Source organism: Pristiophorus japonicus, chromosome 1 (assembly GCF_044704955.1).
Source record: "Pristiophorus japonicus isolate sPriJap1 chromosome 1, sPriJap1.hap1, whole genome shotgun sequence".
Lineage (NCBI taxonomy): Eukaryota > Metazoa > Chordata > Chondrichthyes > Pristiophoridae > Pristiophorus > Pristiophorus japonicus.
In genome coordinates, this window is record NC_091977.1 from 218,189,177 (window position 1) to 218,205,623 (window position 16,447).

At 41.3% G+C, this 16,447-nt stretch overlaps 1 protein-coding gene across 1 annotated transcript in view; it reads right to left on the reverse strand.

Annotated features, from left to right (window-relative positions):
- The window catches only part of LOC139260510 (ADAMTS-like protein 1), a 456,828-nt gene that overhangs the window by 297,892 nt on the left and 142,489 nt on the right, over positions 1-16,447 (reverse strand). Inside the window, exons 6-8 of the mRNA XM_070877021.1 lie at positions 11,882-11,956; positions 6,786-6,943; positions 3,726-3,837 (exon numbers count right to left, since the gene is read on the reverse strand). Of these exons, the coding sequence (XP_070733122.1) occupies positions 3,726-3,837; positions 6,786-6,943; positions 11,882-11,956 (345 nt within the window). The remainder of the gene's footprint in view (positions 1-3,725; positions 3,838-6,785; positions 6,944-11,881; positions 11,957-16,447) is intronic.

A 16,447-nucleotide genomic window follows, 5' to 3' on the forward strand; every position in this document is an offset into this window, starting at 1 on the left:
ACTCAAAAGTTGATTAACTTGATTTAATATAAGCTTTTGAAATTAACTGGACACTGGGAGCAAAAGGGCGCCAGCCTGGGGGCAGGCGGTGACTCACCACCAATTAAGGACAATCTTTGTGGTCAAGTACCAAACTGATTTTATACATAACAACAATGGGGTTGTTACATTTTCACAAACTAACTGAAGAGGCCCTGATCTAATTGGCCAAAGGGGGAGAAAAACAAATCTCGCTGGAGACACCAAGTCTGTAAGGAGACCAGAACAACAAAGAGATCACCCCAGGTATACATTTTTGGAGAATGAGGTATTAAGGATGAGGAGTCATCTTTTGCCTGGTAGACTCCGTGTGCAAATTGGGAACATTCAGGTCCACCATTGCAGTCAATCAAACAAGATCACCGCAAACAACGTATCGATTCAAACACATTATCGAAAACCGTAGCAGCTGGGGATTATTCATAACATGGATAAAATATGCGAGTTAGAAGCGGCTCAGAGCGAAGAACAGAAGTGAAGAACAGAGGCGAAGAGTAGTACTGTACCGAAGCGAAGTACGGAACGGACATGGAAGGGACAGAACTGAGAAGAACGGCTAGGAGAGGAAACATCCGGTCAAGGAACCAACGACCAAGAACCGATGATCCATGATTACAGCGATAAACTGGACGGGTGATTGTATGTCTTCAGTCAATTCTCTCAGGAATCTAGTTTTCTAGTTTTAGCTTAATAAAACTGACACTGGGTTAAGCCTAAATTTTGTGCCATGCGTTGTCCTTTTTCCTATAATTCCCGAGGTCAAACGAATCAAGGTAGAGTGTAAAAACAAACACCCTACATTTAAGATGCTCCTTAAAATCTACCTCTCTGCTCTAATATCCTCCTTATGTGGCAAATTTCATAGAGACATCGAAAATAGGTGCAGGAGTAGGCCATTCGGCCCTTCGAGCCTGCACCACGATTCAATAAGATCATGGCTGATCATTCACCTCAGTACCCCTTTCCTGCTTTCCCTCCATACCCCTTGATCCCTTTAGCCGCAAGGGCCATATCTAACTCCCTCTTGAATATATCCAATGAACTTGCATCAACAACTCTCTGCGGTAGGGAATTCCACAGGCTAACAACTCTCTGAATGAAGAAGTTTCTCCTCATCTCAGTCCTAAATGGCTTACCCTTTATCCTTAGACTATGTCCCCTGATTCTGGACTTCCCCAACATCGGGAACATTCTTCCTGCATCTAACCTGTCCAATCCCATCAGAATTTTATGTTTCTATGAGATCCCCTCTCATCCTTCTAAACTCCAGTGAATACAGGCCCAGTCGATCCAGTCTCTCCTCATATGTCAGTCCTGCCGTCCTGGGAATCAGTCTGGTGAACCTTCGCTGCACTCCCTCAATAGCAAGAACGTCTTTCCTCAGATTAGGAGACCAAAACTGAACACAATATTCCAGGTGAGGCCTCATTAAGGCCTTGTACAACTGCAGTAAGACCTCCCTGCTCCTATACTCAAATCCCCTAGCTATGAAGGCCAACATACCATTTGCCTTCTTCACCGCCTGCTGTACCTGCATGCCAACTTTCAATGACTGATGTACCATGACACCCAGGTCTTGTTGCACCTCCCCCTTTCCTAATCTGCCGCCATTCAGATAATATTCTGCCTTTGTGTTTTTGCCACCAAAGTGGATAACCTCACATTTATCCACATTATACTGCATCTGCCATGCATTTGCCCACTCACCTAACCTGTTTAAGTCACCCTGCAGCCTCTTAGCGTCCTCCTCACAGCTCACACTGCCTCCCAGCTTAGTGTCATCTGCAAACTTGGAGATATTGCACTCAATTCCTTCATCTAAATCATTAATGTATATTGTAAATAGCTGGGGTCCCAGCACTGAGCCCTGTGGCACCCCACTAGTTACTGCCTGCCATTCTGAAAAGGACCTCTTTATCCTGACTCTCTGCTTCCTGTCTGCCAACCAGTTCTCTATCCACGTCAGTACATTACCCCCAATACCATGTGCTTTAATTTTGCACACTAATCTCTTGTGTGGGACCTTGTCAAAAGCCTTTTGAAAGTCCAAATACACCATATCCACTGGTTCTCCCTTGTCCACTCTACTAGTTACATCCTCAAAAAATTCCAGAAGATTTGTCAAGCATGATTTCCCTTTCATAAATCCATGCTGACTTGGACCGATCCTGTCACTACTTTCCAAATGCGCTGCTATTTCATCTTTAATAATTGATTCCAACATTTTCCCCACTACTGATGTCAGGCTAACCAGTCTATAATTACTTGTTTTCTCTCTTCCTCCTTTCTTAAAAAGTGGTGTTACATTAGCTACCCTCTAGACCATAGGAACTGATCCAGAGTCGATAGACTGTTGGAAAATGATCACCAATGCATCCACTATTTCTAGGGCCACTTTCTTAAGTACTCTGGGATGCAGACTATCAGGCCCTGGGGATTTATCGGCCTTCAATCCCATCAATTTCCTTAACTCAATTTCCCGCCTCATACGGATTTCCTTCAGTTCCTCCTTCTCACTAGACCCTTAGTCCCCTAGTATTTCCGGAAGGTTATTTGTGTCTTCCTTCGTGAAGACAGAATCAAAGTATTGGTTTAACTGGTCCGCCATTTTTTTGTTCCCCATTATAAATTCACCTGAATCTGACTGCAAGGGACCGACGTTTGTCTTCACTAATCTTTTTCTCTTCACGTATCTATAGAAGTTTTTGCATTAGGTAATGCTCCTGAGAAGTGCCTTGGAATGTTTTAGTATTTTAAAGGAACTATATAAATACAAGTAGTTGTCGTGGTACTACCAAGCCATGCTTGGTGATGGACATTGAAGTTTGTACTCCCAGTGCTTCTCCAAGTGGTGTTCAACATGGAGGAGTACTGAGTCATCAGCTGAGGGAGGGAAGTCGGTGGTAATCAGCTGAAGGTTTCCTTGCCCATATTTGATCTGAAGTTATGAGAATTTATGGAGTCCAGAATCAGTGTTGAGGACTTTGAGGGCCATTCCTACATTAACTGTATACCATTGTGTCGCCACCTCTCGTGCGTCTGTCCTGTCCATGGAACAGGACATACCTAGGCATGGTATTAGAGGAGTCTAATGCTTTGGCTGATAGAAATGATTCTCAGAGTATGGCTATGTTAGACTGCTGCTTGATTAATCTGTGGCCCTGCCAAATTTGGCCTCAATCCCCAGATGTTAGTGAGGAGGACTTTGCAGGGTTGAATGGGTTGGGTATGCCTTCGCCGTGTCCTGATTTGATGCCTAAGTCACAGCTGAGTGGTCAAAACAAGAACATGCTGCTTCCTTAATTTACTCCAACTGTCAGTTAGTGTTGTGGGCTGGAGGCATTCTGAAGGTTCTCCTCCCTCAGCTGATCTTGTGGAAACTGAGAACTCATCACTTGGGAGATTGTCATTGTGGCAATGAGTGGGCTTTTGGCACTGAGGCAGCTTATGATGTGCTATTTCTGTTATTAATAAAACATACACAAATTTGGTGTCTGTAACATTCAGAAAAATTGCTCGTACTCAATCAATATTACCGAATGACTCAGTTAAAGTAGTGTATGTTCCAACACGATAAATATTCATGCAATAACATGATCGAGAGTAACTTCTATTCTATAATGAGCTATATAGATTAATTGAGACAGAGCTGTTTCAGAACATGAAAATTACTTAATGAATAATACCTCCACCACACGTAACGGAACAAGGGAAGAAATCCGTTTCCCTCCACTGATGTATGATGGGCTGGTAAAAGAAAAACTGGACCGTGTTGTCTGCTGTTCCCACATGTTGTATCTACAAAAGACAAACCGAAATAGCAATTACTCTGCTGATTCTTTAGAAAAGTGATTCATGTCATTGCCTCAGTTACCGGATATAATCACCACGCTAATACTACATGGTGTGAGACCTAGAGATCCCTTAACCAATGTAACTCTCCCTCTTGCTGTTGTTTTATTATTTAATGTTAATATGCTATGACTGAACAGTACAGCTTGGTGGGGACAATAGCTGAACAATATACCTGAATGATATAACTTGGGGGCAATGTAAGAAGAACATATCACACATGGGAAAGTAGAGGTTGTATGTTTGATCACCTCCATTGTCAGGTTGTAACACAATCTTGGGGTTCAGATGACTTTCTAAACCATGAATTATCTGAACTCTACAACTGTGCACCAGTTACTCCAGCTGACTGTTATTCTATGAGTGGTAACAGCTACAGAATGCTGTACTGGATCAGAACATCCAGGAGTTGTATGGACTTTCGATAATTCATTCACCCTCCTTGCAGCATAAATGAAACCTGTTACTTTTCTGAATGGTTTGAAAGCACAGATTTTTGATCACAAGAGTCACCTTCTTAAAATATCCCTCAGGAATGCATTTTTAGAATTTTAAAATATATGACCCTCAGCTCCATGCATAAACAAAAACTGTGCGTGGTTACAATAAATATTGTGGCTGGCCTGTTGGTGGTTGCTGGTATCCCATGTGGTGGCTGCCATCTCATGTTGTGGCTGGCCTGTTGATGGTTGCTGGTATCCCATGCTGTAGCTGGCCTGTTGGTGGTTGCTGATATCCCATGCTGTGGCTGACCTGTTGGTAGTTGCTGGTATACATAGTCCAAGTATACCAGCAACCACCAGGCACCTCAAAGTACCACCAATGCTGCCTCCGCAAGATCCTGCAAATCCATTGGCAGGATAAGCTCACCAATGTCAGTGTTCTCACTCAGGCCAACATCCCCAGCATCGACGCATTGACCACGCTCGATCAGCTCTGTTGGATGGGCCACATCATCCGCATGCCCAAAACGAGACTCCCAAATAAAACGTTCTACTCGGAGCTCCGACACAGCAAGCGAGCCCCAGGTGGGCAGAAGAAATGCTTCAAGGACACCCTCAAAGCTTCCTTGAAAAAGTGCAACAACCCTACCGACACCTGGGAACCCCTGGCCCAAAACCGCTCAAAGTGGAGGAGACACATCCGGGAAGATGGCGAACACCTCGAGTCTCTTCGCTGGGAGCACGCGGAATCCAAGCGCAACCCAAGCACCCCACCCATCCGTTCCTTCAACTACTGTCTACCCAACCTGTGACAGAGACTGTAGGTCCTGCATTGGACTCATCAGTCACCTGAGAACTCATTTTTAGTGCATAGGCAAGTCATCCTCGGTTCCAAGGGACTGCCTAAGGAGAGAGAAAAGAAGAGAATGTTGTGGTAAGCCTGTTGGTAGTTGCTGGTATCTCATTGTTCTGCTCATGCGTCACTGCTGCTAATTCCATCTTTGTGTTTCAATGGTCCTCAGATCCAGCACCAGTACTTCTGTTACTTTGATTTTTTTTTAGCACATTTCTTTCCCTCACTCCAATGCACAAACTTATAATAGAAATAAGATAGCTAGAATCTTTGTAACATGGAGGAAATTGAAATTCCATTGGATTATTGGACATTCCTGTCTTGTAACAGTAACTGCATTAATTTCAATGGATGAAGAATCGGGTGGCCTCTCTTACAGACATGCAATCTTCCCAACCCAATTTTCCTAAATGCCGGGGTGGGGGGGGATCTAATATACTCAGGCATAGGGACAGGAAATTCTGTCTTCATTTGTCTGAGTTGTCCAAAATAAAATGCTCAATAATCTGCAGACATTTTCTGCCACTATATTTCTATATTTCTGAAATATTTTCAAAGCCCTATGCCACCATAAAACATTTTCTTGGTTGGGAGGGTGAATTTGAGTCCTGGTTCGACGAGGTTTTGTAACTTGTGGGCAGGTGGCCCACTCGCAGGGGGCAGGATTAGATCCTGCTCGGCTGCTGTCTCCAGGTATCATTTCACTGGATGGGAAGCTCAAACTCATACTGAAGGACTCAATGGGCCGATGGCCTCCTTCTATGCAGTACTATTCTATGATTCTATCATTCATTACACAGCATCCTGGTGGGTTTGTACATCAAACTCTGGTAGGAATTAATCTCAAAAGAGCATGTGGGTTTTGCAAAATATATTAATATGGTATGGTCTCTGACAGAATGGTCAGACGAGAGAAGATTTCCCTGCCTGAAAATGCTGCGAGACAGCTTGCAGAATCCTTCCGTAGTAGCACAGCTGAAATAAAGTCTAATCACTTCAATCAAAGCTGATATTTCAGACAAAAGTTATGAAATGTCAAAGCCTGTTTGCCAAGTCATGCAAGTCGTTTGCCCTTCTTCTACAGGCTTTAGTTCAGCCAGGTGCAAGCCTGCCTTAAATGATGGAATTTCTGGCAGATCAGATTTTGTCCTCATTATCCTATCAATTGTCCAATCCCACTTCCACTGGAATTTAGCATGGATATTAGAAGTGTGCAATTCTGCCACACCAAATTTATACCCCAAACTGTGAACGCCCACCCCCCAGAAATATCCCACTTTTGCCCAAATAAGATTGCAGAATTTCCAGCTCTTTGCTTTTACTGAAGTAAACTGTTGAAAATAAACAGAATAACTTCATGGACTCAGAGATTTGATTACAAATGTTATAACTAAAATTGCAATACTGAACTGGCATGTTCTGGAAATAAAACATTAGATGCTCAGTTAACTCCGTACCGTGTTACTTGTTAATGCTTAACGTTTAAGCACAAAGAACTAGCAGACAGTTTTATTTGACTCAACATGTAAGGAATGAAAGATGTTTAATTTGTAACCAGTGCGACTGTTATTAGAAGCTAACAGTGAAGAACAATTTACCTTTACAGTGAAATCTGCACTAAGAGGGCCATTTGTTCTCAGTATCTCTTTCTCTGGAAATTTTTGGAACTCCACGCTAGTGTTTTCAATGCTGAAGATTCCAGGCGAGCTCAGGCTGTTTTCTCCTTTGTGACCCAGCAGTGTCATGGTTTCCAAATCTGAAAATGTAATTTAAAAATTCATTTAGAATAGATTTTAGACACAATTTCTGTGTTAAAAGAAGCCATAATGGATCATGTCTGTCTCCAATCACCATATAGATAATCCTATTATTATATAGCATGAAATGGTTTACATCACTGACACTGAACATCAAATACTGTGCAGTTTGTATTGAGAACACTGCAGATTAAAGGAAAGAAAGACTTGCATTTATATAGCGCCTTTCATGACCACCGGATGTTTCAAAACATTTTACAGCCAATGAAGTATAAGAACATAAGAACATAAGAAATAGGAACAGGAGTAGGCCATACGGCCCCTTGAGCCTGCTCCGCCATTCAATAAGATCATGGCTGATCTGATCATGGACTCAGCTCCACTTCCCCGCCCGCTCCCCTTAACTCCTTATCCCCTTATCGTTCAAGAAACTGTCTATTTCTGTCTTAAATTTATTCTATGTCCCAGCTTCCACAGCTCTCTGAGGCAGCAAATTCTACAGATTTACAACCCTCTGAGAGAAGAAATTTCTCCTCATCTGTGTTTTAAATGGGCGGCCCCTTATTCTAAGATCGTGCCCTCTAGTTCTAGTTTCCCCCATCAGTGGAAACATCTTCTCTGCATCCACCTTATCAAGCCCCCTCATAATCTAATACGTTTCGATAAGATCACCTCTCATTCTTCTGAATTCCAATGAGTAGAGGCCCAACCTACTCAACCTTTCCTCATAAGTCAACCCCCTCATTCCCGGAATCAACCTAGTGAACCTTCTCTGAACTGCCTCCAGGGCAAGTATATCCTTTCGTAAATATGGAAACCAAAACTGCATGCAGTATTCCAGGTGTGGCCTCACCAATACCTTATATAGCTGTAGTAAGACTTCTCTGCTTTTATACTCCATTCCCTTTGCAATAAAGGCCAAGATACCATTGGCCTTCCTGATCACTTGCTGTACCCTGCATACTATCCTTTTGTGTTTCATGCACAAGTACCCCCAGGTCCCGCTGTACTGTGGTACTTTGGTACTTTGCAATCTCAGTACTTTTGGAGTGTAGTCACTGTTACAATGTGGGAAATGCGGCAGCCAATTTAGGCACAGCAAGCTCCCACAAACAGCAATGTGATAATGACCAGATAATCTGTTTTTGTTATGTTGATTGAGGGATAAATATTGGCCAGGATAACTCCTCTACTTTTCTTCGAAATAGTGCCATGGGAACCTTTATATCCACCTGAGAGAGCAGACGGGGACTCATCTGAAAGACGACAGTGCAACACTCCTTCTGCATTGCACTGGAGTGTCAGCCTATATTTTTGTGCTCAAGTTCCTGGAGTGGGACTTGAACCCACAACCTTCTGACTCAGAGACAAGTTTGCTATCCACTGAGCCACAGCTGACACTATGACCAAATACTGACACAGTATTGAAGTTCTCTTTCCTTTTCTGGCTGTCTACAAGAGTTTCAGTTCCTAAAAGTGCATGGGGTAAAACCTGCATTTGTCCTTCGGATAAACAGATATTACTTTAATGTTCCTTTTTAAAGAATACGATTGGGTTTGTGCCATAATTCCTCAGCTGGTGAATTTCCAGGTCAAACTATTCCTGCTGCATTTGTAATCAGTGATGCTGCACATTTCAGCCTCAGCTTTGCAATCTCACCCTTTTGTATGCACTGTACTGGTAAATTCCTGGTCAAAGCTTTCCTTGGCTCTCACTGGAGAGCAAGTCCAAAAGAAAGCCAAAAAGCACAATGGAGACATGGCTATCCCATCATTCACAGCATTACTGTCCTCTATTAAACTGATAGGCTGACTGCCATTCCATGGTGGAGTAAACTGAATATGGTGTATGGAAGGAACAGGAACAATGACCTAAACAGGTTTTGCACATTCCATATTCCTCACACTTGGATTGATGAACCTGTGGGTTAAATCCTTCAATCACTCTGCAGCTTTAAACTCACTGCTGCAGTGTAGCTGGCACCCAGTATAATTGATCCATATTTTCCACGGTCTTCAGAAATTTATTTGCTAAATTCCCAACATTGTTCAATACATTTCCTATTCCTTTTATCAACATTTTCTGTTAAATGTTTTGACAGATTGAGGTGCTGTTGAATGACCCAGAGAACTTCAGTTGCGGGAACATATTCCCAATTCTCCTCTTGAAAAAACGATGAAACAATTTTTCAGGTGTTTCCTCTGAACATACTGGAGATGTTATGAGGAAAATCCATTTGTTAGTGCCATTTGCAAGCAGTGCAGAGAAGGGCAGATATGCAAGTTTATTTAGCTTTGACATGTTTTTGAAGGGATAAAATCATAGAGTGCAGAAGGAGGCCATTGGGCCTATTGTGCCTGTGCTAGCTCTCTGAAAGAGCTATCCAATTAGTCCCACTCCCCCTGCTCTTTCCCCATAAGCCTTGTCAATGTTTTCCTTTTTTATCCAATCCCCTTTTGAAAGTTACTATTGAATCTACATCCACCGCCCTTTCAAGTAGCGCATTCCAGATCACAACAACTCACTGCGTAAAGAAATTCTCATCTCCCCTTGGTTCTTTTGCCAATCATCTTAAATCTGTTACCAACTCCCAGTGGAAACTGTTTCTCCCTATCTACTATATCAAAACCACATATAATTTTGAACAACTCTATTAAATCTCCCCTGAAGCTTCTCTGCTCCAAGAAAAACAACCCCAGCTCCTCCAGTCCCTCCACATAACTGATTTCCCTCATGCCTGGTACCATTCTAGTAAATTTCCTCTGCACCCTCTCAGCCATTGACCTGAAACGTTAACTCTGTTCCTCTCTCCACAGATGCTGCCTGACCTGCTGAGTATTTCCAACATTTTCTGTTTTTAGTTCAGATTTACAGCATCTGCAGTATTTTGATTTTGCTTTGAATTATTTATATTTCTTTTTGCACTCAGTGCTTTGCTCTCATCCCTATTTCTCTATTTATATTTGAGCCTCCCCCCATTATTGGTTTAAAGTCCTTTCTCCAGCCCTATTCATCTTTTCCACTTGGACCTTGGTCCCAGCCTGGTTCAGGTGTAGCCCGTCCCAATGGTACAGCTCCTTCCTGTCCCAGGTAGGATAGCATTGTGGTTATGTTATTGGACTCGTAATTGGACTAATGATCCAGAGATGTGAGTTCAAATTCCACCACGGCAGCTGGGGAATTTAAATTCAGTGAATTAAATAAAATAATTTAATTGAATAAAAAACTAGTCTCAGTAATAGTGACCATGAAACTACCGGATTGTTGGAAAAACACAACTGATTCACTAATGTCCTTTAGGGAAGGAAATCTGCTATCCTTACCCGGTCAGGCCTATATGTGACTCCAGACCCACAGGAATGTGATTGTCTTTTAACTGCACTCTGAAATGGCCCAGCAAGCCACTCAGTTATACCAAACTGCTGTGACAAAGTCAGCACTGTGGGAGCACCTTCACCACAAGGACTGCAGCGGTTCAAGAGGGCAGCTCACCACCACCACCTCCTCAAGGGCAATTAGGGATGGGCAATAAATGCCAGCCTTGCCAGTGATGCCACATCCCATGCACGAATACATTTAAAAAATAGTACTGTTGCCAATGTCCCATGAAATGGATCCCTTCCTTCCCACACCAGTCTTTCAGCCACACATTCACTTTGTTTATCTGTTTGCCAGGATGACAAAAGGGAATACAAGAGGTTAGGAAAGAAGTCAAAAATCAATTAGCAAGGCACAGAGGAATAACAAAATGAAATGATCAAAGAATATGAAAAGAAATAGTAAAGTATTCTATAGATCCATAAATAACAAAGGGAAAGTTAAGATATGGATAGGGCCACTAAAGGATGCACAAGATAAGCTCCCAGGTAACGATAGTGAAGTAGCAGTAATATTGAATACTTACTTTGCCTCAGTATTTATCAGGGAGACTAACAAAGTGGACATGACATTAGAAGAAAATCAAAAAGATATAAAGACAATTAGGATAGAAATGAGGGAGATAATTGATTAACTAATCAAAGTTGGAGAGGAGAAAACCTTTGCTCTGAATGGATTGCATTTGCACATATTGAAAGAAGGAAAGAGATAGCAGAGGCACTATTACAATATATATAAAAATTAATTAGAAAAGGGAATAGTGCCAGAGGACTAATGTTATTCCTATATTTAAAAAGGGAGATAGAATAAATCCAGTTAGTTTAACGTCGCTGGCAGGGAAGATAATGGAATCTTTACTCAAAGATGTAATAGAAAAACATCTCGCAACTGGAAATATAATAAAGAATAATAGGCACAAACTTCAAAAGAGGTCATGCTCAATTGAATTCTTTGGAGAAGTAACAGAAGGAGTAGATAAGGATAATGTAGTAGATGTAATATATTTGGACTTTCAAAAAGCCTTTGATAACGTACCAATCATACAGACTGATGAAGATCAGGACATGTGGTGTCATGGAACAAGTAGCAGAATGGGCAACATACCATTGAGAATCCAAATATTTTGATGGATCTGATCAAATATGTAACTCTTTATATGAGTAGGACTCAGAGCTACAGTTAGTTTGAAAAATCAATCTGGAAAAAAATACATCCGAGAGATGTCCTCTCTTTTTAAAAGGAACAGAAGCTCAAATGCAAATGCTTCACCTGGCCCCATTTTTTATCATTAAATGTAATCCATTTAGACTGTCACAGAAGAGCGCTTATCTATTTTCAATGCCAACCAACCCAAGTCCATCATTGTCATGAACACACAACAAGCAAATCATGCCATAAAAAATGATTGTTTCAACAGATGGTAATCAGTGGCAGCACGTTGGAAGATTGTTTCTAATTATTATTAAATGTTTTCATGCCATCATTAAAGATGATTCAAAAAACACAGCAATAAACAACAGATTTAAAGGGTTATGGTCATAAATCTGAGTCTACTTACGCAGATGATCCAGACCTTTGAGTACGATTCGGACATGGCGGCTTCCATATGGAATGGCTATGACAGTGTCGTCCACTGGGGAAAGACATTTGAAGAATGAAACATTTTAATGGGAAAAGTATCTGGGAGAAAATGTTCTAATATGTATTACATTGTGATTCATCTTTTTTTAAAGTATCTCTTACCTAGTTTACATAGACTGCATTGAAATATTCTAATTTAGAGACTGCTGGATGGCATTATTAATATCACTAGAGCAGAAAACCATGAATAAATGGAAATGCTTTCTTGTTCATCCTTCATTAAGAAACTGCCAAATATGGTTAATCATAATATATTCATTTTTTTAAGAATAAAAAATGTGTTTAAACAGATTTTATTAAACACCCTCTGAAGACCCTGTCTATTAAAGGCATACGGACTTCTGACTGACTAGACCCCAATAATGGAAATCAAGTATAACGAGATAACCTTCCATTAACAATTGTAGAATCTTTAAGTACAGACTCCATTTTCTGTTTCAGTTGAATTTTGTTGCATTATCTCATGAATTACCTGAAAATTCATTAGGATTTTGTATTTTATGATATTACTTGTGTAGAATATCGTCTGGATATTTCAATGAGTTCTGTCGGTTGGAGTAAGTGACATTGCAGAAGAAATAATTTCACAAGTGATTGACTGAAGTACTAAAACATGCATTGATATAGCACCTATCATAGATTGAAGCACATCACATACAAGTTTGTAATGAGGTGAATGACAAGTTAAGCTGTGTGCTGACCATGATCCCTCTGCACTTTTTAAAATAGTACCGTGAATCACTCTAATAGGCAAACAGGGCCTTACTTTAACATCTCATCCAAAGGATGGCACCTCCAACAATGATGCAATCCCTTAATACTGCACTGAAGCATGAGCCTAGATTATATGCATAAGATTTGGAGCGGGGCTTGAACCCGTAGCTTTCTGATGCAGATGCATGAATGTTACCAAGTGAACCAAGCTGATATTGAATCAAGTAATAATGAAAATACTTGTAATTGATTAAGAAAAAAACCCAACCCTGTTCATTTAAAAGATCCAAAAGTAATCTGAGTGTTGCAGCATTAGAGATCAACAGTTGGCCTTTGGGTTCCTACTCCAAACTGTTATGTAATTATCTCTTCTGAATAGTGCCTGAGTAGAGGTTGGGCGAAGACAAGATTGAGCTTAGCTGTGATACTCTCCGTGATTGACTAGCCACACTCATTAGCTCATATGTAGAAAGGATACTACGCTGAAGAATCAAAGAGCTACCAATGGGATTGTACCCCAGTATTTTAAATAAACAATCCAATATAAAATCAAGTGAAATTCTTCGAGATCTAAGGATTTGATGTGAAGTTTTGAATTAATATATTGGAGTTGCGAAAAGGCAGAGGAGAAAGGCAGAGGGCAAAAGCTGACTCAAAGCACTGATAAAAACCGACAAAGAGAGGCAGACACTTTACATGTTTGCTGAATAGTTTTGCTGTCGATATAAATACCTCTTTGTAGATATATCTAGACAAAGTTTCCAGTATTTCTGAGTGATTGTTTTGTCAGATTGAATTTCACGAAATCATAAAATAACACACATTTTCAGTTTTAGAATAGTAACAAAAATGATATTGTACATTTGTTTTAGTTGCACAAACATTCTCGATCAACAATTAAAAAAAAATGCAAGTCACTGCAGTATTAAATTTAAGGAATACCGGTTACTCCTGGTGTATTTTCCAAGGTGTTTAGCCAAGTTCCCTTAGAGCTTTGAGTGTTTGTAAACATTTTAGTGGCTGGTTAATCTTGTACAGTTGTAAGGATTCACCGGCAATGATAAATGCTAACACATTCCATAAATCTAATCATTCTTTTCCATATATGGCTATTCCAATAATCTTATAAACATTATGATATCATTGTTTAAACACACTTGGTGTTGGCTTGGCACAGGCTGTTAGCGTGCTGTGCCACAGAGTGATAGGTCATGGTTTCATGCCAGTGATTCCTCACAGAGTAAGAACCAGATGTCCAATATGGTGTTGAGGAGGGGAACTCGGTGGTTGAATCATCTTGGTCAGCTGCAGTCACATTTCTTTCAGCCAGCCTGAGTGCAGTTCCAGACCCTGGGAGTAGAGTTGTTCCCTTCTCTTGGGTTGGAAACATTATATGGCACAGAGAGACACAAGAACAACTTGTGAACCCCCAAAATCTTCCTAAATCATACAGCCGACAGAGGTAAGTAAAGGGCCAATGAATAAATGAAGCAACTGATCTGTTCGGTTTTCTCCTGAAGTCACTCTCATGTTGGTGCACAATCACTAGCTGCCCTCAAGTCACATTCCCAAGTAGCATTCTTCGTGTTTGAGCCTAGACAGTGCCAAGAGGTTGTCTGACCACGGGGAGATCATCACAACTGAGCCGGATATCCATATGAGCATTTTACAGTCCAAACATTAGGAGCATGAGTTTCCATCCTGATCCCACAGGCCAATGCCAAGTTAGATCGGCCCATTCGACTCAAACTAACAGTCAAATACGGGACTTTCTGGTTTGTGTGGCTTAGTACCACACCGGGAAGTGCAAATAACCACTGAACAATTGGGGAATCTAAAATCAACTTGACAGAAACTGCTTCCTATTCTTGAACTTTAAATTTAAACCTGGTAAGTACACAGAATTAACTGACTTGGCAAAAATACTAATAGTAGCAGTGGTCTGTTGGAAGATTGTCTATTTTTTTAAGTGATTTAATTTCAATTGTTTGATTTGGTTTCTTTCACTTGTGTTGTTCAGATATTGCTTTCCATTGGCATTATGTACCTGCAGCTATAACCACACTCATTTTATGCTTTTTATACTATTCAATATATAAACACATCAGTACGTCAGTCTAAACTGTAAGCAAAGTATCAGTAAGCAAAACCACATTTATGTTCTGCGGAGTTGAAACGATCAACAAGTTAAGAAGTTACAAATGTATAAAAATGCCCATGGTATTCTTGGCATGATTTCAGGTTGTCATATTTGATCCATCAACACACACAACAAAGGAGAATGGTGAAAAGTTCCAGAGCACTGCTCAGGAAATCATCCTGTGTGTACTCATTGTGCACAATCCTGGTGCTGAATCCCTGATGGGAACCGAGTTCTTAATTTCTCACCTGCCATTGTTTGAACATCAAGTTGTGATTAAAATAAGATCATAAACCTCAATTTTCTCATTAAAGGGCTATGGAGCAGGAGCACTGTTTTCTGGGGATATTGAAAGCATTAAATGCATATGGAATCGGTCAGCTTTACAATTGTGGCCAAGATTGTTTTGAAGCTGTAAGTCAACTATTGCCAATGAATAAAATCTTTTAAAATAAGGAAAAAAGTCAAACATCATTTGTCCCTTCAGAACTAAACTTTGAGATGCCACAGTTTTCAATTTAGTAAGAGGACAAAGCAATGCCTGTGTGTGTGTATCGTACCTACATACGTTATATTATATAAACAATAGGATGTGTGTAAAAGACATACATTCATGTAACACTTTATCATCTCTTCTCAAAGCAATCTGTTTACACAAGGTAAACACAAGTTAACTCAGATAACCGATTTGCTCAGGGACACTGAGGGGAAATGTAACATTGTTTTGCCTGCGTTTTGGATGATAAATGAATTATAGTGGAACAAATTTTGGGTGGCAATTTCCCTTGACTGATCTCCCTGGAAGTAAGCCGGTTTGCCAAATTGGAAGTTGGCAACTTCTAAACGTGCAGCTTGCAAGAAACAGGCGGCAGGCATCTCGCATGCTCCACCCTGCTGTTCTGCGTCTGAGAGGGACTGCTGAAGGCTGCTGAACCACGCCAAGAGCAATTTTTAATAGTTACATATCTGTGGAGCAGGGACGGAGCAGGAGTGCAGCAGGAATGGGAGGGGAAGCGGAGCGGGATAGGAGCAGGTGCAAAGCGGGGGTGGAGCAGAAGAGGAGCAGCTGTGGAGAGGGGGAGGAGCGGGAGCATAGCAGGAGTGGAGCTCAGCAGGAGCTGAGCGGGAGTGCAGCAAGGGGTCAACGAGAGCGGAGTGGGGCAATTGCCGAGCGGGGGAGGGGCGGAAGAGCTGAGCGGGAGTACAGCAGGAGCACAGTGGAAGTGGAGAAGACATGCTCCTCTTGACCCCACAAAGATACTGTGGGCCCCTGTGGCCTGGACAGTCCCCCCTTTGCCTTCTCACTCCCAGCTCAGTGTTGGAGCTAGCTGCAAATGGTCTGGTTCTGATTGGCATCCGCAGCTCACCTGTTTAATGGTCATTTTGATTGGGCTTCATGTTGCCAGGGACTGACGGAGAAAGCAATAACTTCACTGACTCGCTGCCTGTGTTGTGCCCAAATCTAATTTCTCAGCTCATAATCTCAAGTTGTTTTGAATTACATAATTGTCTGATTTATTGAATGATTATTATATTTCACCTTGAGGTGCTACACCATCACCTGGATATCCTGAGGATATTAAAGGAGTAATTTTAACCTAACCCGGGAGGCTGACGGGATTGGATCGG